At 46.0% G+C, this 22477-nt stretch overlaps 1 protein-coding gene across 1 annotated transcript in view; it reads right to left on the bottom strand.

The window, feature by feature from the left end:
• Window positions 1-22477, bottom strand: part of LOC135806049 (midasin-like) — a 108651-nt gene that overhangs the window by 14893 nt on the left and 71281 nt on the right. The window contains exons 75-102 of the mRNA XM_065320196.1: window positions 22345-22439; window positions 21586-21635; window positions 20636-20759; window positions 20105-20200; window positions 19307-19401; window positions 19001-19086; window positions 18491-18640; window positions 18124-18233; window positions 17662-17766; window positions 17084-17224; window positions 16459-16609; window positions 10480-10532; window positions 9927-10017; window positions 9594-9723; window positions 9371-9479; window positions 9023-9138; window positions 8793-8880; window positions 8308-8496; window positions 7720-7829; window positions 6740-6829; window positions 5655-6063; window positions 5179-5253; window positions 4774-4929; window positions 4047-4184; window positions 3115-3402; window positions 2364-2445; window positions 2054-2193; window positions 1509-1641 (exon numbers count right to left, since the gene is read on the bottom strand). Of these exons, the coding sequence (XP_065176268.1) occupies window positions 1509-1641; window positions 2054-2193; window positions 2364-2445; window positions 3115-3402; window positions 4047-4184; window positions 4774-4929; window positions 5179-5253; window positions 5655-6063; window positions 6740-6829; window positions 7720-7829; window positions 8308-8496; window positions 8793-8880; window positions 9023-9138; window positions 9371-9479; window positions 9594-9723; window positions 9927-10017; window positions 10480-10532; window positions 16459-16609; window positions 17084-17224; window positions 17662-17766; window positions 18124-18233; window positions 18491-18640; window positions 19001-19086; window positions 19307-19401; window positions 20105-20200; window positions 20636-20759; window positions 21586-21635; window positions 22345-22439 (3600 nt within the window). The remainder of the gene's footprint in view (window positions 1-1508; window positions 1642-2053; window positions 2194-2363; window positions 2446-3114; window positions 3403-4046; window positions 4185-4773; window positions 4930-5178; window positions 5254-5654; window positions 6064-6739; window positions 6830-7719; window positions 7830-8307; window positions 8497-8792; window positions 8881-9022; window positions 9139-9370; window positions 9480-9593; window positions 9724-9926; window positions 10018-10479; window positions 10533-16458; window positions 16610-17083; window positions 17225-17661; window positions 17767-18123; window positions 18234-18490; window positions 18641-19000; window positions 19087-19306; window positions 19402-20104; window positions 20201-20635; window positions 20760-21585; window positions 21636-22344; window positions 22440-22477) is intronic.

Consider the following 22477-nt stretch of genomic DNA (forward strand, 5'->3'; position numbering starts at 1 on the left):
GTAAGAGCCAGTCCCTCCCGCCAGTATACCGGTAAGTAAGCCGAGCATTCTGTGTCCTTCTGTACCTCGTTCTCTGTTTGAACTTGTTTTGATCTCTGACTCGAGAGAAGTCAAGAATACAACATGGCGACGAAGTTATTCCGAATCCCACAAGCGTCATGAGTAAGGACGCCATTGAACTGTTCTCAGTGAGAGGAACGGCCGCTGAAGTGCAGCATCGATGGAAGAAGTGGCTCCGAGCATTTACGTATTTCATCGAGGCCAAGGCAATCACTGAGCATGGCCGTCAGCGCAGTATGCTACTGCACAAGGCAGGACTTCAAGTACAAGACATCTTCGAGGACCTAGAAGATCCACTCACCGACGCGCTGGCGGACGACAATGTCTTCAAGGAGGCGGTGAGAAAACTGAACGCCCATTTCGAACACAAACCTAATCCAACGTTCAAACGGCATATCTTTTGAAAGATGATGCCTGGGCCAGGTGAGAACTGCTCCCAGTTTTGTGTCAGGTTGCGGGAACAGGTAAAACTGTGTGATTTTGGTGCTCAGGTAGAGGAACACATACGGGACCAAATAATCGCAACATGTTCGAATATTGAGCTGCAATGGTCATTTTTGTCTAAATCCAATCTGACGCTTGCTGTGTTGCTAGAGAAGTTTCGTGTTCGCGAGTCGTCCAACATACAGGTGTGATCAATGTCCATGATGTCAGCAGCACCAGGAGTGTCGTCCGCAGCGAGCAGCATCGGCGCGGTACGGACCACGCCGCCACGCCAGCAGCCGCCACATGGCCCACAACGCACACCTTGCACACGGTGCAACAGGACTGCTCATGCCACATCGTCTATGTTCTGTGTTTCCGTCTCTTAGTGTTGTTGTCGAGTTGTCTGATCGTTGTGTCACAGCGCTCGTGGATACTGGTGCAGGCGTCTCCCTCATCAGTCTACGTTTGCTACGCAGCTTCGACGTTGACGCCTCAGCACTCCAGCACGATGGTGTTCGCCCTCTCCTCACTGATGTGACGGGTCAGTCCCTTAGTACTTGTGGTGCTGTTTCGTTGAAATTATGTATCGGGTCGTTTTGTACAAATCGTGCATTTATTGTTGTCGATAGTATTACACATGACCTCATCCTTGGGTCTGATGTTCTCACTGCATCTGGATGCCCGCTCGATCTGTCCTGCCGTGTGATGCATGTTGGTACTACCACTGTTGTTCTATCTGTCAATCAGCCTGCCTGTGTCGTTGATCAGCAGAGTGCGCTAGTTCTGATTCGAGTATTTCTGATGATGCTCCGTGTGCATCTGCGTCTGATAGTACTCGTCCGTGTGTTTGTGCCAGCTACTATAATACTACTGCTACAGAGTAGACTTAGTGGCCTAGAGTACTGGTCTCAGACCTGACCAAAGAAAAGACAAACATGGCCCAGTGTGTGGCTAGGTAACATTTAGGCATACCACAGGTCAGAAGCCAACAGGTGCAAGCAAGCAGTGCCAACGGTACGTACCAGCGTTGCGATCTTCGCCATCGTCACCGTCAGCTTCATCTTCGAGATCCAGATCGTCAGGCAGGTCTAGATTGTCAGGAACGTCGTTAGGCTGGTTGGTCAATGGGTCTTGCCGATCATCAACCTCATCACCCTGCACACATGATGAATAGAGAAAAAAATACAATGCTTGACTCGTCACCAACACACGCACGCACGCACGCGCGCGCGCGCACACACACACACACACACACACACACACACACACACACACACACACACAAACACACACACACACACGGGCACGCACGCGCGCGCACACACGCACATACACACACATGCCTACACACACCATCACGCAAATGCATCACTACACCAAGGGAAATATACAGAACAACAAGGGCAATCAAGGCATGTTTGCTGCTACTCAAAGGGAAATATAAAATGAAAAAGCAAACAAACAGTCCAGCCACATTATGCACAATCAACTGAACACTCATACCATGTATCACTAATTTCATATGACCAAGAGTCCATATTCCAGGATCAGAATAAGAGGTACTGACCGAGTTGTCACCATCTTGCTCCATGACCTGTTCATTGACATCACTGCCATCATCTTCCGGCTTCGGCTTGTCGTCTGGATCCTCATTTTCTTCGTCATCAGCACCATGCTTGTCATCCTTGCGTTGACCTTTGCCCTCTTCTGCAATTACATATGCACAGATATGGGCCAAATATCTAATACATCTATCCATGCAAACACATGCAATGAGAGAAAGCATTTCTTGGTGTCACTATAGTTGTCATGAGTAGCAGATAGCAGAACAAAGATTTGAGATTTCAATCACACAGGACTAGATGATGATGACATACCGGACACATCAACGTTGGCGACCATTTGTGCTTCCTCTCCTGTTTCTTCGCCACCGTGCTGCTCTTCTTCGTCTTTGCCATCCTGCAGACAAATCCAAACCACACAAGGTCAAGTCAAGTCAAGTGCAAGGCTCAGTAAGACTAATGATAGCTTGCATAGCATCCTAACACAGTAACAGTAGGACCAGGTGGTGCCCTACGGGTAGGATGCTGCCGACCCTACTGAGAGATTCAAGTGCTTAGAGAATTATACATGTACTCTTACATCCTATACATGCAATCGGCCAGACACAATGGTCTACTCCTATACATGCAATCGGCCAGACACAATGGTCTTACATCCTATCCATGCAATCGGCCAGACACAATGGTCTTACATCCTATACATGCAATCGGCCAGACACAATGGTCTTACATCCTATACATGCAATCGGTCAGACACAATGGTCTTACATGCTATACATGCAATCGGTCAGACACAATGGTCTACTCCACGCTACTACTTATAGGAGCGCATCCGAAGTGTAAGAACTGCATCAATTGACCCCTTTCTGCTGTCTGTTTTCATATTCTCCGACAATAATGATGTACAACCAATGTACCATGTCTATGTATGAGGGTCCCACTGGAGCAGGGGTGTGTAGTCACTGTCTATGCAAGCTAACAACCAAACCTCTTGCCACCACACACTGAAGAGAACATGCAGACATGTAGCGCAATACATACAAGCAAGCAGGATAAGCTCTAATACCTTTTGGTCTTGCTCATCATCGGAGTCATCTCCCCACATGCGCTCATCAAGTTGCTCTTCTCCAAACTCGTCAACGTCACCCATCTGCTTTTCAAGATCGTCTTCAGTCTCGGTGTCTTCATCGTTGTCCTCGTCACCTTCCTTTTCCTGTGTGTCATCAGCGTCTTGCATCTGGCCTTCAAAGTCTTCACTCATCTCTATGCCGTCCTCTTCTTCTTTGATAGGATCATCATCACCCTCATCTGTCTTCTTCTCTTCTTCCTTGCCTGCCTGGTGGCTATCCTCCAGCTGCACAGTAAGAAAGACCAGCACAAAGTCATGTAAGGTGAACAAAGACTGCAAATGTGCAGGTCACTAGCCTTACAGTGATCAATGTGTAACAAGATACAGAGTATAGGCACACAATATAGGATGAGTAATTACGTTCAGAACTCTGAATTTTGTAATGAAACAATCCTCAGACAAATTATTGTTTATCTCGAAACTCGAAATTATGACTGCTCGAGTTATGAGCGCAATTAATTGCTCATCCAATCCTGTATACCATAGACCACCAGCAAGCACAACGTGAAAATGGATGGTACAAACACTTCCGGACCTATAGAAGACATGCATTCTTCAGGACCTATAGAAGACATGCATTCTTCACGACCTATAGAAGACATGCATTCTTCACGACCTATAGAAGACATGCATTCTTCACGACCTATAGAAGACATGCATTCTTCAGGACCTATAGAAGACATGCCACATGTACAAGTGAATGCAGTAAGGTTGCTGGAGACTGTATGTACTGTACTGTACGTACATACCGGTACACCTTTTTGAGGACTGACATTTGAAGCAATGCTGACTATAGAGTCACAGCCCAAGATTGAACTTTGGAAGTAAGTGAACAAACACTATCAACGGTGGCTGTCAACAGCACTCACCTGATCTTCTGTTTCGATTTCATTGCTGACATCCTTCATACCCTGGCCCTCACCAAGACCAGTCCCTTCTAGATCTTCAAACTCCTGTGCACCACCTTTGCCTTCTCCAAACTCCACTTCATCAGGTCGGCAAAAGCCCTGTAACCACAATAAGGAGGATATTGTGTACGGCGAACAAAGTAGTATCCCCACAATCATGTACATGTACACAAAGCCTGGCAGATAGGAAAGCAACGGAGGTACTGCACCTGACTTCAGCACTGTACGGACCCGGATCCCCTTGCTTACCACATGCCGGTCAAGGTGTAAATAGTGTGGACAACTATAAATAATGTATCATGTTTATAGCATACATACTCAGCTACTACAAGTTGTACAGGAAAGCCCTTACATCCTCACCGTACCAGGAATCTCTGAGGATGGGGTTGGCCTGAAAATTCAAATACTATAAAAATGAATCAAATGTATCCCGGACACCGCTCCATCGAGTGTCGTGAGGATGTACGGATATATAATGGATGACTCAGGGGAGTCTTCACTTGTTGAGGAAAGGAAGTCCTTGACAATTCAATGGTCAAATATAAAAATGACACACACAGGTCATGTCTGATGATTGCACATGAAGCTACAGCCTCTGATCAGAAGGATGCATTTCCACCCGCCATCAACAGATGCTGGCATTGCACACAAGAAGGTAATATCATGGGGCGAAGCAAAAGCAACATACCTTGCTGGCAAGCTCCAGGAATACTCCCTGCATGACGGAGAGCAGCTTGGCAGACGCACGGTGCAGCGAGAGAAGTTCAATGTACAGGCGATGACTACACTGTATCACTGTCGCCAGCGAAGACTGGCAAAGGAGAAGCGCATCGACCTTGGTTTTCTGTGTACAACAAGGTGCAAAGGAAACATACAACAACAGCTCTCATTCTAGCAGAAATCTTCAATCAAGTAGACCTTGGCATGTGAGCATTGCAAAATAGGGCAATAGAACAGACTCACCGGTAGCAGAATGAAATTGATGAGTTCATAAATCATAATCAACAAAAGGGCGCAGTCTTAGGATGCCAGTATTATGTTAACTATGCCTGAAGCACATTGATTGGAATAAGGGTCCAGACATAATACGTACCACGGTGTCAGCATCAGCTCCACCATAAATCTCAGCTGCAATTCTCAGCATGAGATTCTCACACAAATCACGGAGCTGTAATGAAAGAAAAAGAAACACGTTCAAACACCATAGAGCCATGTCAATCGCACATCAATATTATCAGGGATCGATATCACATTCTAAATTGCGATGCACCTGTAACGAGTTGCGACCAGACAATTTCGGTATGGATTGTCCTTTTAATTAAAGCTATGGATAAGATGAGCCGTGCCGTCATTATGTCATGTATGCACGAACACACGCACGCATGCACACACGCACACACATGTGAGAAAAATTCAAAAATGATGGCAGAGATTACCCTACTCAGTAGCACAGAATGTGATTATCTATTGCTAGTGGTATACTCCCAAAAAGACTGCTGTATGATACAAGAGCAACGCACAAGAGCAATGCAACAATCTGAAAGGCTCTCTAAAAGGTATGTACAGCACCTTGAACAAGTCAATGCATCGGATAGCAGCCTCCAGTCCAGTGATAGACTTGGTTGTGAGCAGGTCTTCTTGGTAGTCGGAGTCATAAACACCATCACTGTCCTCAGCCGCATCTTCCACATCACTGCCCTGGTTCCTCTCATCAATACCAGGACCCTCTCTATCTCTGGCAGCCTGAGAAGCGCCTGAAGTTGATGCCGTTGCATCAGGAGATATCCACAGGTTGTGTAGCTTCTGCGTAGCAAGCAACAATAGCTTGGCAAGCTTGTCCAGGTCTTCGTAGAAGTCCTCCTCGCTTTCGGATGAGGTGTCATAGTCCACTGGGCTATTTGAATGGCTCTGAAAGGGTACTAAGCCAGCAAGGAATGACTGGAGAGTACTTAGTGGCTTGAGAATTCCATAGTTATCACTGTGAGCATATATGCAAGCATTCAATCAGAGAGGCAGACAAAAAAAAAGACAAGAATAAAACTCCCGTCCTACCTTGCGAAACAGCCAATCAATCAGTTACGTGACCAAAACAGTGGCAATATTAAATCAGAAAATCTTTGTATTGTAAATTAGATGCAGGTGACTTAGAGAGATGCCATGGCCCTGTAAATTGATATACATGTATCAAAAAGGGAGTTCAAAGTTCAAACCTTTGAACAATTCACGACGTAACACTACACTATGATCACATAAATGACAGAAGCACTTTTCAGAATGACACATATCAAAATTCAAATTCAAATGCGAAGAATCCCATGATCACTCTTCGCATTCCCGTAACGTGCAAGAAACCTGTTCTGCTTGCTGTATGTTCACGCAACAAAATCACGTGGAATGTGAACTGGGAATTTCTCGTTCCAAATTCGCCAGTTTTCTCTCTAATTCGAATGATACACGACCGATTCGTCTGCATTTTCTTTGCGTGCACCACACCGTGGAGAACATCACCTCCTCGTAGAAATCTGGACCCAAAACATGCAAAGCCGTAGACTCTAACCCAGACACTTTTTCTCTATGTGATATCTACATTTCACGCGAAGCAGAACCTCCATAATGTGTGCATGTACTAGTCTACATTTCCTTGCGCCACTTACCCGTTAACCAAGTCGGAAATGAGCTCTCCAGATGAATCCTTGAGCGTTGCCAGGAAGCTCTCGGCCGCTTCAATGGGACCCCTCTTACGCCTTTAGCAAGGAGCAGGGAGCATTGCAAACAGAGCAAGATCACACAAAGGAACATTCTAGATTCACAAGTACATAGAGCGTACACATTTAGTTTTCTTACTGATACAGTATCACCGAGAGTCACCAGAGATTGCACATATTCACCTCTGTTCCTTTACATAGCTGAATAAGAAAAAAGTATTTTAGGCCGAGTAAAAAAAATTACTAGATGATCGTCCTTTTTTTTGGAAAAATCGGGGAGGGCGGGAGGATTTTATTTTTATTTTTTTACTTTTTACCCTCTCATGCACACAGTGTACACAACAACATCAAGGTTTTTTTTCTCTTTTTTTCTTTTTTTTTCTTTTTTTCTTTTTCTTTCTTCAGCAGATCGATACTGACGTTGTGATATACTAGTAGTATGTGGTCCATATAGTAAAGAAAGTATTAAACAAAGCGTGCACATGTTTCCTGCATCCGCGATCGGTAAAAAACCAACGATTTCGGCAAAAACTCACGATTTAAAAAATAAAATATTTCTTGGGGCGCTGACAAAAACTGGGGCGGACGGGGACGATCATCTAGCTTTTTTTTTTACTTGGCCTTAGACTAAAATTTATGGCTGGCGACTGCAGACCAAATTTGCTCAAAGCATTGCAGAAACAGGTGTGCGAAACACGTACCAGCGGCTCATGGATACTGGCCGTCCATATCAATGACATTTTAATGTCATCGATACACAAGCAGCAAGTCTGGATTCAACGTCGTGTAGCCAAAGCTGCCCAACTGCACCACAGTATGATGTCACTGGATTTCATTTGGACAACTATATCTCTTCAAAGCTCAGGGGCAAACCAACCAGAAAAAAGAAATATAACATGTGGATTGTCGTTTTCTCTAGGCACACATACCAGGCGAATATGTTCGCTGCAGAGTGTCCCGCCATCTCCCGTACAAGGTTCATCTCCTGATATACAACGCGCACATCTGTCAGGTGATTGTTCAGCGTGGTCAGCCATTCCTGTAGACATAAAGATAAATTCAACCAAAAGTCGTTTGGACATTTGCTGTTGAGGATTTACTACAGACATACATTGCCCAACTATTCCAACACACAACTTGTTCTTTTCTGTACTTAGTGTGTGCTGTCAAAATATTGGATTCCAGTTCGGACATTTGCAGAAATTTAGAATATCTATCAAGTCTACAAGTTGGGGAAGTTTCGAGCAAAATGCCGGTCGAAATAGTCTACCAGTGTCAGATGTTCTTCAAATCCAGATGTTATTATAGCTGTGGCAGTTAGTGGTTAAACCACTGATAGCAGGACATTGGAGCAGTGCAGCTGTAAGGCTGGCATCTGAGCTGCACCTCCAGTAACTACTGACAGTCCAAGAGACATGAAGTCTCGCATAGCAACCTCATAGTAAGGAGTGCATGTGCAGATACAAGGCACGCCGCAGTTGCCTATCAGACAGTGCACACATGTACATAGTACATACGGAGACTTGGCGCGACACGCGCTCAACATGCTCTCTGCCATCGGCACGCTGCAGACGCGGTATATCCTCTGGGTGGAGAGGCGTAGGGTGACTCGACTCTTCCGATGAGCTCTCTGGGCAACAAGCAAGCAACAGCTGCATGTCCACCAATGACTGGAGAGAGCACTCTGTCAGCCGCTTGGTTAACTCCTGCAGGTGGGTGGCAGGACACGGCGAGAAGAATGGGTATAGAACATGAACAACATTGCAGCAGATCTGAGAGCATAATTTACTAGTGGCTACACTTACAGACTTTTACTGATAATACCGCTCAATAAGCCAAACTAAGCGGCAACGAAAACCCTCTTCCATGCCCAAAAAGAAATCACAAGACGCACCATCAGCTCATAGACACTGGCTACGGAAAGCTTTGTAAGCCATTGTAAACCCTGTATCTTTGAAAAGACAGCTCAGCCAAACAGGCACACATATAAAACAGAACTCACCACACGTGTGGAGTAGTCCCTTGCTTCAGTGGATGCTAACAATTCCGGAGAGTAGTCTTTGAGTTCGGACAGGATCAACGACCAAATGCTGTTGGACACAGAAAATACAAGGATGAGAAGTTAGAAGAGAAGCTAATTCTCCTGCTGTAGTCTCACGATGTTAAATATGTGGGTTGGGAAATGAAGGGGGAGGGGATCTACTCTTACTGGCACAGAAGCAATTCGCTCACCTTGTGATTTTCAGTTGCTTGACAAAACCTGATGCCAATTCACGCTGTTCATGAAGGAGAGAATACAGGTGAGCTGCCAAGCCACGGCACCTCTCCAGCTCCACACGTGTTAGTTCCTAGCCAGCAGGCAAGGTGCAGCACAGAACACGCGCACACGCACACATACACACACACACACACACACACACACACACGCATGCACACACCCACCCACACACACACACACACAAGCATGTGAAATACAGCCAGGGATATTCTTCAAGCAAGAAACAAGCGGACATCACAATACACGATGCTGTTATGAAGTTCTTAAGCAAATATATGTGCTGTCCTAGTGTTCCTCCTTACTTTGGACGGTGATGACAGAGCAATCTCCAATGCAGGTGATCGCGTTGCACAGCGCATGAAGTACTTATGACAACCTGTCCACACGGAATCTGCATAGCCAATGCAACTCCTGTGCCAACACAAAGAAGACAGAAAACGACAATGAACAACACAAGGGCGCTTCAGTGCAATGCACATTGGGTCAAGTAGCATCAAGTAGCATCAAGTAGCAGGATTCACTCACTGTAGGTCATCTGGATACGGCCCAGCACCCAGTAGCAGGGCGTTGCTTGGTTCAAGGAGACATGGCAGTCTCAAAGTGTGCTCGTCCAGGATCGTAGCCGCCAAGCGAACTCCTTTGCGGAAAGACAGACCTACAAAGAATGGTGTACACAAGATACAAGTCAAGACACAAGGGTAACAGACAAAGGCAACCGCACACCTACCTAATCAGCCAGCCAAGGAAATATCTTGTATTAAACATTGATGTCACTCATGCACTGTGCTTCTTTCTGCAACATCCCAGTCATCCCATTATTCCCATATCATTATAACAGTACACGAGCAAAATCATTACCAATCGTTTTGGAGGCCTTGAAGAGACTTGTGAGTGCATTGCGCTTCTGTACGAGGATGCGCTTGAACGACTTTGTGCGTTCTTCCGGGGTCTGTGCAATGCAAATGGAGAGCAGAACAGTACAACAATGAATAGTAGATGGAATGAAATGAACGTGGTGACACAAGTGCTTAGCCTAACAGAGTGTCGTTGTTGGTGTGGCAGACTGTGGGTCTTAAAGCCCAGGGAAGATCAAGGAGATGCCAAGAGGTGTCACTTTCGTAATAAGCAGCAGGAAATACGAAACTGGATATTCAAACAGTTATCGAAAGAAACACAACCAACGGACATGGATTGTTGGACACCTGTAGTGGTTTCATCTTCTGCCACCGTAAATTGCTTCATTCATGCTCTTCACTCATCTACCAGAAGTAGTCACTGGTGAATTCTGGAGAAAAAACGTTTCTGTCAAAACGAATCGGTGTCCGTTGGTTGTGGACTGGTTGTTTTTCTTTCGATTATAGCCTTCTTGTCTCCAACTAGGATATCCAAAGAGTTAAAAAAAGGAACTTACACTTCCTTCAACTGGTAAGTCTTGCAGGTGCTGGATAGTAGATGCAATCTCACCTGCCAACAGCAATAGTAGCAGTAGTAACAAAGAAAGGCAAGTACAAATATATCGGCAATTGTTCACTCAAGGCAGGGCCGTTGCCCCCGGTTTGGCAGGTTCACAGAGACGGACATTTGCTTCAGCATATTTCTTCCAAGCATCTACTTTTGTCCTTTGCTCTTTCAGTGCACGTGTTCGTATCCATCACCTCACATTTCCATGATGGTGATGATTTCATTGTCAGATTGGCTGCACTAGTAGCTCATGGATATTACTGTAAATCATGAATATGTAACGAACAAGTAAATCTAACGAGTTAACGAGCAAAGATTTGTCGTTATTTTAAAATTCGTTAGCAAAAGTCGTATGATTTGGGCCTCGCACGATTGAAATCGATCATTTCACATTATGGCATGCAGCGCGTGTTCAACGGATTGTAACTCGGTCAATTCTCGACGGAATTCAACAATCGAAAGATCTAGATGATAGCAGAGACGCTCAGCAGTCGGCTCGAACAACTCCGAAGTCTCTCAGATGACTTTTGACGAAGCGGCAGGAGATCGACAAATTTGAATTTTTTACGCTCTTACGCTGGATAAATTTCATTTTCTTTATTCTCCTGACATCGAGGTATACTGTGATGGACAACAATGAATGTCCTTGACGAGCATTCCTAGTATTATTGCATCTGTCTGAGAAAATCGTTAACTTTTCAAACCGTTAACCTTCGAAAATCAGAAAATCGTTAACTTTGCGGGTCGTTAAAATAATATGATTTACAGTATTCACTATTTCTGACTAGGTGGCATCACGATCTTTAGGTGATTCTTTGGTGTGCAAGACCAGCTGCACTAGATGGGTCTTTTAGGGATGTGATGAAAGAGAGTTTCCTTTCTCTGGCCTCTAGAAACTCGTCCAGTTCTCCTCAAGGAGGAATGTAGCACCGTGTGTGAGATATTGCATACGATCACCAGACAGCCTCGTTCTCTAGCTCTCTCTCTCTCTCTCTCTCTCTCTCTCTCTCTCTCTCTCTCTCTCTCTCTCTCTCTCTCTCTCTCTCTCTTTCTCTCTCTCTCTCTCTCTCTCTCTCTCTCTCTCTCTCTCTCACTCTCTCTCTCTCTCTCTCTCTCTCTCTCTCTCCCTCTCTCTCTCCTTTGATCTTCCTTTCTCCATTCTTGATTATCACCAACTCCTCTCTCGCATTTACCTGAGCTTACAGTCTTCTCCTTGGACCTTCGTGTTTTCCCGCACTATCTCTTTTCGCCGTACACTGGCTACGTTGCTGGCGATCCGCCATGGCAACCCTCGTGCCTTGATTTGCTGGCCGCATGCTTCACTGCTTTGTACTTTGAGTGTTCTCCATCGAGACAAGAGAGAAATATTTTCCTTACAATAATGAATCTTCGAGTCTGATTCTAGAAATTGTAAATTGGTTCTTCGAGCCTCTCAGACGATGGTTGACGCAGTGAAGCTGACGCTCGCCAAGTCGAAGACGAAGGCAACCTTCACGAACCTTCGCCGCGGACTACTAGTCGCCATCGACGAACCAGATGTAGATAAAGACAAGATCAAGTACCATCTTGTTTTAATTGAGAACGGCCTGAAAGCCGTGATGGAGATCATCACCGAGTTATCCAGTGCATATAGTAGTACCAGTCAGGACAGTGTGTTTCTTGATGGTCTCTGCAAGGATGCTGATGATCTGGAAAAGCAGTATACGGATGCTGTTACTCGTGCGAGTACAGTTTTGGCTAGCATGAGCCGTTACAATAGTACGTGCACCAGCGAGGCGACGGGTGTGCGGTACTCACGCAACCCTGATCGAGTACGAGAGTATTTGGAGTCTGTGTCTGCGGCGAGGACAGTGCGTGCTGCACAGGATCAGTTACAACAGGAATCCACACACGTACACATGCAGAGTAGCACCACATGTAGTGCGAGTGACAGTGTGTCTTTGGGTGCACCTACAGCTGCTCTGTCCAGTACAAGTAGACCTACCCAGGGCCAGGCCGTCCCGCCGTATGAGTACCATGAGTACGGCGTTGACCAAGGTCCGCCCGACATACGTGTCAACGGGGACCCATATGCGGCGCTCACTGATGACCTCGAGGTCAAGCCTCCACGTGGCCATGGGCTGATGGTCGCAGCTACAGAGAGCCTTTCAAATCCGAGTTCAACATTGCCGGCTCGGCCGCCGTGCACGGAGTTTTCGAACTCCTTGCCGCAGCCGTCGTACGCAGAGTTTTCAAGTTCCGTACAGCAGCCGCCGCACGCAGCGCCACAGCAGCCGCCGTACGCAGCGCCGCAGCAGCCGCTGTACACAGCGTTTTCAAGTTCCGCACAGCAGCCGCCGCACGCAGCGCCGCAGCAGCCGCCGCACGCAGCGCCACAGCTGCCGCCGCACGCAGCGCCACAGCAACCGTCGTACGCATTGTCGACGCCACACCAAACTCGGAGCGGCTTCCGACCATACAGTCAAAACCCGACGCTGTCATTGCAGTCAACGCGTTTAGCCGTTACGCCGCAATTGTCGCCACCTGCACTGACTCCCCCACCTGACAGTTACCCAGGTCAAAGTCCACACAGCGCGGCACCATCTGGTGTCTATCGCCATCTGAAGAAGATCACCATCCCAATTTTCAGTGGCGACAAGAAAGGACCGAAGGGGAGGAAGGCGTATGACACCTGGCGTACGGCATTCATGGTGTGCGTAGATCAGCAGCCGTGTGACGGGAATGGTCTTAGAGACTGCTTCTCCCATTCCCGTTGGCCTTCCAATCACATAATTACACTCTTTCTGCGTGCTCTGTATGGTGATCCCGAATTACTTATTATTATTCATGCATAATGGACAACTATTTCTCTACACACTATCCACCTTTAGGAACACACTTTATTTCTACACATCCTTATTCTACCTCCCACACCGTACTCCGAACACAGCAGGGAGTCGAATATGACTCCCTGCATTAATTATGAAATATGAAGCTGGCCACGACGAGGGTTTCCCCTCAGTTCTTGGTTAGTCCAGAAGGAGTGAGTTTGATTTGTTGTGTCGACTGGAGCTGCTAGTATGCTTCCTGTTACATGGTGTCAGAACTCGTCTTGAGCATTGTTTGTCAGGCTCTTGAGACTCCACGCCCGTGCTGTTTGTCAGCAGAGTTAAGAACTCGGGATTTCCGTTCGTCGGAGAATTGTTGTAGTGGTTCCGTTTGTCGGATAATAGTTTTAGTGTTTCCGTTCGTCGTAGGATACTTTTAGTGTTTCCGTTCAAGGCGTCGGGGGATAGTTTTGTGTTTCCGTTCGTCGGAGGATAGTTTTTGTGTTTCCGTTCGTCGGAGGATAGTTGTTGTGTTTCCGTTCGTCGGAGGACAGTTTTAGTGTTTCCGTTTGTCGGAGGATAGTTTTAGTGTTTCCGTTCGTCGGAAGGTATTTTTTACTTTGATAATTCCGTTTCTCGGAAAGTTTTTGTTTGTTTGTTAGTCAGCATGGACGTAGCCCAATTAGCTTTTGCTCGCCAGGAGCAGCTCCGGAGATTTATCAGCCGAGTTGAAGCTCCTCCAACTCCGCCAGTGCCTCGCGGGCCCGCCGCTGAAGAGCATTGAGGCATTTGGCTACTCAGCGTCCGCGTACTCAGCCGCGATAAGTCGCCTGGAGCACAAGTACGGTGGTCTCCGTCGTAAGACGGCTGTCCACATGACCGCACTCTCGCAGTTTACGCCCATCTGGGATCGGGGCACTGCCGCAGAGTTCGAGCGATTTGCTGACTTGCTGCAAGTCGCGATCATAAACCTGCAGGATGTTGGGCGATGTGGCGAATTGGCTGCAGGGACATTCTGCACTCAATTGCAGCAGAAATTGGGCCCGGAGTTGCTAACCAACTACAACAGATGGCGATGTGACACAGGTGCTGAAGAGTCCGTACCCCACCTACTGCAGTGGGTGCTGCGCGAAGCAGACTTCCGCACGGAGGCGGATAAGACGCTGCACAGCATCGCCAACACAACACTGGACTCCTGGTCACCGCCATCCGCCAAGCCTTCCGAGTTCGGACCAGCTACGGCGTCTGCACTAGCAGTGTTGTCCACCAACCCTTGTGCGTACTGCTCACAGGATCACGCTGCCGCACAGTGCTCCGTCATCACTTCACTCACGAGAAGGAAGGAAATCGTGAAATGGGACGGGCGCTGCTTCGTGTGCCTCAAGCAGCACCACATTGCCCGCAACTGCCAATCAACGTTAAAGTGCGCCAAGTGCAGCCGGCGACATCACGTCAGCATCTGCGATGGCACGCCAGCGCTTGCTGGCAAGGGCAAGTCTTTCGGCACGGCCACCAAGTCCGTTCAGTGACGTGCGTCGCCAACCAAGGACCCCTCGACTGAAGCGGGCACATCCACAGCTGTGAGCACGGTCGGCAATGGTGGAGCTGGACATGATCATGAGTTAGGTTAAACTTGTTACTGGATCAGGCAAAAGTCTCATTAACCCACATGCATGCACCTGCTACCGCACACCCAAGTGTGCGTGCACACGCCCGCTAGGCCTTGTGGCCAAGCGTAATAATAATTATTATGTATACACACGCATGTATTCCACATTGCAATATGCTTGCAAAACTTGCTCGCACCAGCACACCAAGCATAGAACCTAGTTGGGGGGTTTGCCATTATCTTTTTTTCACATTTGTCACTCTTTGAAATTGATACTCAAAGCCGGCATTTTAAGTTATTTACCGTATTTTTCCGGTTGTAAGTCGACCTTTTACGACTAAAAATAGAAGGAGAAAGGGTGGGGGTCGACTTACAACCGGGATTCGACTTATAACCGGGAACTATCAGAATCTTACACAAAATGACCTGCCCTGCATGCATGAGTGCACCATGTGTACACATGTTTGCCAGTTCATTGGCCTTTTTCAAGGATTGGGACGTTATACCCTCCAATAAGGAATGTTTACATGATTTGTTGATGTGTTAGTAGCAGGGAGTGGTTGGTAGTGCTTCGTTGGGTGAAAACTTTAAAACGCAGAAATGAGACCTCCGGATACGGGGGTCGACCTATAACCGGGGTCGACTTACAACCGGTAAAATACGGTATGCGCCGCAGTAGTCTCATTTGAATTTCCTTGTTTCTTTCTTTCCTTTTTTTGTCTGGGTGTCGACCTTACACTGATTGCAATATCACGTAGGAGTTGAGGCATGCATGGTTCTGATCGCCTCAACTGGGGGGAGTGTGAGATATTGCATACGATCATCAGACAGCCTCGTTCTCTAGCTCTCCCTCTCTCTCTCCTTTGATCTTCCTTTCTCCATTCTTGATTATCACCAACTCCTCTCTCGCATTTACCTGAGCTTACAGTCTTCTCCTTGGACCTTCGTGTTTTCCCGCACTATCTCTTTTCGCCGTACACTGGCTACGTTGCTGGCGATCCGCCATGGCAACCCTCGTACCTTGATTTGCTGGCCGCATGCTTCACTGCTTAGTTCTTTGAGTTTTCTCCATCGAGACAAGAGAGAAATATTTTCCTTACAATAATGAATCTTCGAGTCTGATTCTAGAAACTGTAAACCGTGAAGCCTGCCAAGGCGACCACTTGTCCCAGATGACCACTTCAACTAGGACCAAGGGGTGTTATTTCCAGTCAAATGACACTGGATAAAGAGATCACATGTGCACAGTGACTACATATTGAAGGAACCTTGAGCGGTCGCCTTTGACAGGTTTCACTGACAACATACCGTACAGTATACTGTCAATTCACTAAAATATTCATTTTTAGGACAATGCAGCGCACATCACTGCTGTAGAACACCCAGCCAATCCGGCCTGACAGCCAAATGGAAAAGTCAGCACTACAAGACGTACAGGACACAACTAAACAGACACATTCTCACAAGGAGCATCATTCAAGGTAGTGAACATGTCTATAAGAATACGACATACCAGCAAACTCGTCCACACTCTCAGTCAGCTGATGATGCGGGCATTTTTTCCATAGTCGTTCCTGCAGTTTTACAGTACGAGCTGAGAGGGATGGAAGCCGCTTCACGAGCTCAGACATGCTGGGATCTTCCAAAGTTGCCGCATCAATTGACTGGAGTAAGCAAGCATACGGGAAGTCATAGGTGATGCGTATAAATTGTTGTCAGGAAGAATAGATGTTGTCTCCGCATCACACACACGGACACGAACACACACACACACACACACACACACACACACACACGCACACACACACACACACACACACACACACACATCTAGCACGGCATCAATTCTGCATTGGCCATGCTCGAAGTCAGATGTTCTGCCTGTCCTTCTTGTCCGCAGTTCCTCCACAGCACAACCAAGTACAGGATAGAGTGCAGTAGAGGGTTTGTTCTCCGGTTCATTGTTGCTTGTACATAGTAGAAGGTTAATACTACCAGCATGTACATGCTTGAGTGAACGCCAGTACATGTACATTACAGTAAATCAACCCATGTCTGTATTGTTGGTTAAAGATTTTGATTCAACTTCTACCCACGCACCATATAAAATACGTGTTGGCACTGTACCGTGCACTTACTGTTGAAGGTGTTGCGGTGAATTTCCCGATAGGTCGCTGCGCAGAAGTCCCAGGTTCTTGTTTGACATCCGCATGGTCAGAGGAGATAGCTAGGACTGAGCTGGTTCGCAGGACTGTGCTCACTGGTTCCGCCAGGATATTCTGCGATGTGCACAAGCAATGAGAAGAAAATACGACATGACTTGGTATGGTGAACAAGGTGCCATTTCTCCCAGACTATGCATTCCTACCCCATGTATCAAGTTCAATCTTTGGAAGCATCAATACGAAGCATAATGCAGCAGTTCTTGCATAATCACATACAGAACTGTGTACACGTACTAGCAAAAGGATAGTATAAGACCAGACTTCGCTTGCCTCAAATACAAAAAATGTAATGGTACAAGTTCTATGAAGAGACTAAAGGCAGCGATTTGCTGCTTTTGCCCAAACACAAAACAAACAATGTTGCGTGTGAGAAAGCAAAGGGAAATACGAGTCGACTGTACTTCGTCAAGTACGAGTACACAACCATCACCACACAGGCTATGGCGCGACGTATGGCGACACTGAAAAGTAAAACATGCTATTCGGCTCACCCTGAATTTCACCACATAGGAGTGGAGCTTGCGGTGCGTTTTCTCTGTCGCCTGCTTAATGGCCCAGTAGTTGGCATCATTCCACCTTGCAATTCGAACAAAGCCCTGCAGTGACAAATCAGGTTCAATCATTCATGGATTTCTAGCATTATTCAGTTGAACATCAGTACACTCGAGTGGTTAGTAAGTCACACAATTCACAAAACTATGGTGACTGTAGTTCACACAATTCATAAACCAAAACTCTACGTTTATGTTATAGAAAGAAACACAACCCTTCCTCTGCCAACACTAAAGAGACAGATTTGTTGAAAACAGAAACATTTTCCTAGGGAAATCCTCAGTGAATACATTTGGCAAAGAGAGCAAAAGAGAGTGAAGTAGCTCACAGCGGCATAAGATAAGCTATGCGAGCAGTGAAAGAAGTCAAAGAAGGAGGGTGAGCTGAGTAAGCATGCATACCTTGAGCTCTTTTTCCAGTGGTGTTTTCTTGTGCTGTACCCACTGACAGACTTCCGGTGTGAACTGACTGTAGTAGTGGTAAGCGTTCCACAGTATGGGACACAGCGATTCTGGACAGTACGATCAATTCATCAACAAATCAAAAACAAACAAAACATTTGAACAATGTTCTTAAATTGCGCATCAAGATGCAAAGATCACATGAAAAGCAATGTTTCCAATATCGCCGACTTTGAATCGGATTAGGGTGACTACCTTGGCTCTTTCGATGAACACTCAGCATACACTTAGCATACAGTAGTACAGTGGAGATCGGATATAACGACCTTGAATATAACGACAGATTGAGTTTGACGAAGTGATTTACCATAATGCCGGCGCTTATCTGCTACTATCTGAGTGTAGAAGGTCTTGAGCATGCGGAGTCGCGATGGGAACTCTCCGACAGGTGAAGCCTCAATAAACGTCTGCACTGCTTCCATGGTGGCATCAAGATCCTTGTCTTCATCGTCAGAAACTGAATTTGGAAAACACACCACAGAAAGTGCAAGCCAGAAATTGGTGAACAGAAGTACACCACGCCTAATAGAATTGATTAGTTTTCCACCTGTCCAGTAAAGAGGCACAAACTAGAAGGGAAGAGAGTTGGACTGTATGCCCCGCAGCATTATCCCAGCCCCAAAGTTAGTCCATCACACGCAGCTCTACTGGAAAAAGAGATGAGCAACACACTCACCAATATTGTGATAGTATTCAATGGTATAGTCTGGGTTGAAAAGCAGAGGAAGACACGCTGATGCGCAAATGTGCTGAGGTAATTCTATGGTTCAGGTAGCCCCGCTATAAAGTTATCTAGCAATGTGCAGTGAAAACTTACACAGCAGTTGATTAAGATGCATCCACCAGCGACTAGCCTCAGCCGCAACACGATGAGCACACGTCTCCAAAATGGAAGGCCAAAACCTAGAAAGTTGGGCAGCACGCAAGCAAGCAGAGAACAAAATCAGCATTAAAAAGAGTAGTCACAGGATCAACGACTCATCACAAGTATAGTTATTAGTGGTAACCTGAAGTCTGTCTGTCTGTCCGTCTGTCCATCTGTCTGTCTGTCTCTCGGAATATCCACCCAATCATCCACCCACCCACCACCAAGAGAAATTATAGAATGTGACAGGCAACTCACTTCAATTCTAGACGCCTCCAGCGAAGAATCAGATCAGTAACAGCTTCAATGTGTGTCTGTAGAGATACTGCACGAGCAGCATAAGATTCCCAGTCCTAGAGAGAAAACACAACAGACATAAACAATAAAGGCCAAGGATGGTGTCATGCTGCTGTGATTTCCAGCACATAGTATTACAGACCGAGTCCTGATATTGCATACCCTCCAGAATCAGGGTAATGTTGATATGGTAATGTTGCATGACGTGTAGCTAGTCCTAATGACCACATGTGCGTGCTCCATGCTCTTCGCATTCCGCATCATTTGCAGTTGGCAGGTACAAATATGCAACTTTGCACATCTTTCTCATTCACCGTTCGAGGGTTGGGAATCCATTCTCTTGGCTATCAGCAACTCTATTTCAGTTCACCCGCCCTCCATTACACTGCAGCCTCTAACACTAACATTTCATTTCAGAGAGCATGTCTTGGCAAGATTCAACTTGGGAAGGGTACTAGTAGCTCCTTCTTTTCGTGCCTATCCGACAGAGGAGTGGCTACTATATGTCTCACTCCAAACTACTTGGGCATGCATGCTTGGCCTTGCTCATCATGCTGTCCCAACACAATGGAGTATACCTCTACATATACGCTAGAGCAACTGTACCATGGGTTCTGGAGAATAAAGCTAGTCAATAGCAGTGAATCTCCACAACAGCAGTCGATTGGCTAATTCGGCACCCGCTATTGTTGATATGGTGCTTGAGGTAACAGCAGTAACATACTGACTACATTCGATAACACAAACATTACTGCCCACCTGAGATTTCTGCAAGAGAAGTTCTAAGCCTTGAAGAACCTTCATAAGCGAGCTTTGAAGTGGGAATGACAGCACCCTTCGGATGACAACTGTCAGCTAAAGAAGAAAACAAAACACAGAGAAAAATTGAACGAGTAGTCTTCTATAGAGGAGAAATCAATCACTTACAAGGTATGGCAGTGAAACCTACTGCACACCTCACCCCTAGCTATGAACTATGGCAATACAAATTAATGCAACACTCAACGCCAGCTACACACAAGGTGGAGCCGTGCAGACAGCAGTGGAGTTGTACATGTACTTCAGTACTATTTACTATGAACATCATGGGGGTTCCACAGCAACAAACATATCACTTCATAGATCCTGATGATAGCATATGCTACAAATTGGAGATAGTGGGCATGTCACAGCAACAGTAGTACCAGATTTCTGGTGACGGCAATGGGGTGGTCATTTCAATAGTTGTAGTCATTGTGGTGGAGACTATGAATGTGGAAGGTAGTTAACATTATATCAGTGCTCACTAACCTGCAACAATGCAGGATGCTCCGGCCATTGCTCAAGAAATTTGTTGACAGCATCAAGGAATTGAGTGAGCACAGGCTGTGCTAGCTGCACTTCCGCCGGATTGGGGTCGTGATAGATGTCATAGCTGAGTGAACACAAAGTACAACAAATACACAAACAAACACACAAACAGTTGGAATGTCATAACTATGATCATGTCTCTAAAACCAGAGCAAGTTATAGATCATCATTGTTGACAAAGTTTCTGAAGCGTGGTTTTGTTAGTTTGAGCGTGGAGGTGGCATGGGATTAAGAGCTGTAGAAGATCCAGCCAGTAGTAACGTTGCTGTAACTTTCGCAATGGCTACTTGGAAGTGTGTCTTTATTGACCGCATAAAATGATGATGGAAAGAAAGAAAAGCATTCAAGCATTGCACCCGGGAGGCAAAAATGCAATGCAATGGCTACTGCTCTTACAGCGCTGGACTAATCACCGGGGATAAGGTCTCCACTTGCACAGACAACCAGTCAGGATATGAATGTTGCTTGGTACAGATGTGTGTCCTGCAGGGTCTCTTAGTTTAATAGCTACTCTTTTTAATGTTTTTTTATTGTGTTTAATACAAGACATGGAGTGCTGTGCAGACTCACCCGCTAAATAATATAATAATAAAGGGCAACCCGTTTGCATCGTTCCCTCAAACCAATGAATAATAAAGGGCAACTTGAGGATACATGTACAATTAAAAATTTAGAAGGGAATGGAATGGTCAAAGGGTCTTTGTTTAAACAGGCTACGATGCACCATTCTTCATCAGATATTCCCAATTGAACCTGTTGCCAAACCCCAGTCTTCCAAATGATGGCGTAAAATGGGCCACAAAGGAAGTGCCCATTGAATTTTCAGTTCAAAATGACGGAACTTTGAGTGCATTTGAGTGCACATTGGTCATATGGAGCAGAAAAATTACCTTGTTTTCGTATCTTGGGCACACGGAATAGCTACCTGAGACGGCTTGGACTGAATGAAACAGATATGAGGAGAAGAAATTGAACACAAAACAAAATTGTTGTGTTCTCTCATATCGGGGAGAGCACACCACTACTAACAGTACAAGGATACGTTTCAAGGCAAAGAATCCTTTCCTACATCAATGCAATAGAAAAAGTAGTAGTTATGGAACATGACACATCAGTATATTAGCATGACTGTGCTAGACTACACAAGGATCTAGTGGAATGTACAGGGTAGTACAAGCCAGCATGCTAGCACTAGCACATGCGCATGTAGAGGAATGAAATAATGTCTAAACTACAGAACTATGGATAAGGGGAAGCGCAAAGCAATAGCACAGCATTACAGTACACAATTAAAAAACAGGACACAGACTTTGATATAACTGTTAATACTACAACAATGACAAGCATCACAACAAGTACTACTAGTACATGTAGGCATTTTGTCATCTCTTCGGCATTTCTAGCTGAGAAGCAGTATACTTTGCTTCGCTTCATGCTTAATCCTATGCGTAGAGCCGCTTTGTTCACAATGCAGTGCCCCCTCTCTCCCTCTCCTTCTGCCAGTGAATATAATATGCTTGTGTGGAAGAGACTGGTCCAAAAATAAACAGAGTAACACGCGCTTGTGCATAACAGTTCCGACTACAATGTGTCATCCAAGATGCACAGCCAGCTGGGCAATGGCAATTATGTTCCATTCAAACACTTACCTGCGCAATGGGAGCCGGTTTGGACAGTGTTTTGCGTGTGTTATGGCACACCAGTAGAGCGGGTAATCTCAGGGCATCGTCAACATCACACGTGACTGTACACACGCATGCATGCATACACACACGCGCGCGC

The sequence above is a fragment of the Sycon ciliatum genome, chromosome 1, assembly GCF_964019385.1.
Source record: "Sycon ciliatum chromosome 1, ocSycCili1.1, whole genome shotgun sequence".
Lineage (NCBI taxonomy): Eukaryota > Metazoa > Porifera > Calcarea > Leucosolenida > Sycettidae > Sycon > Sycon ciliatum.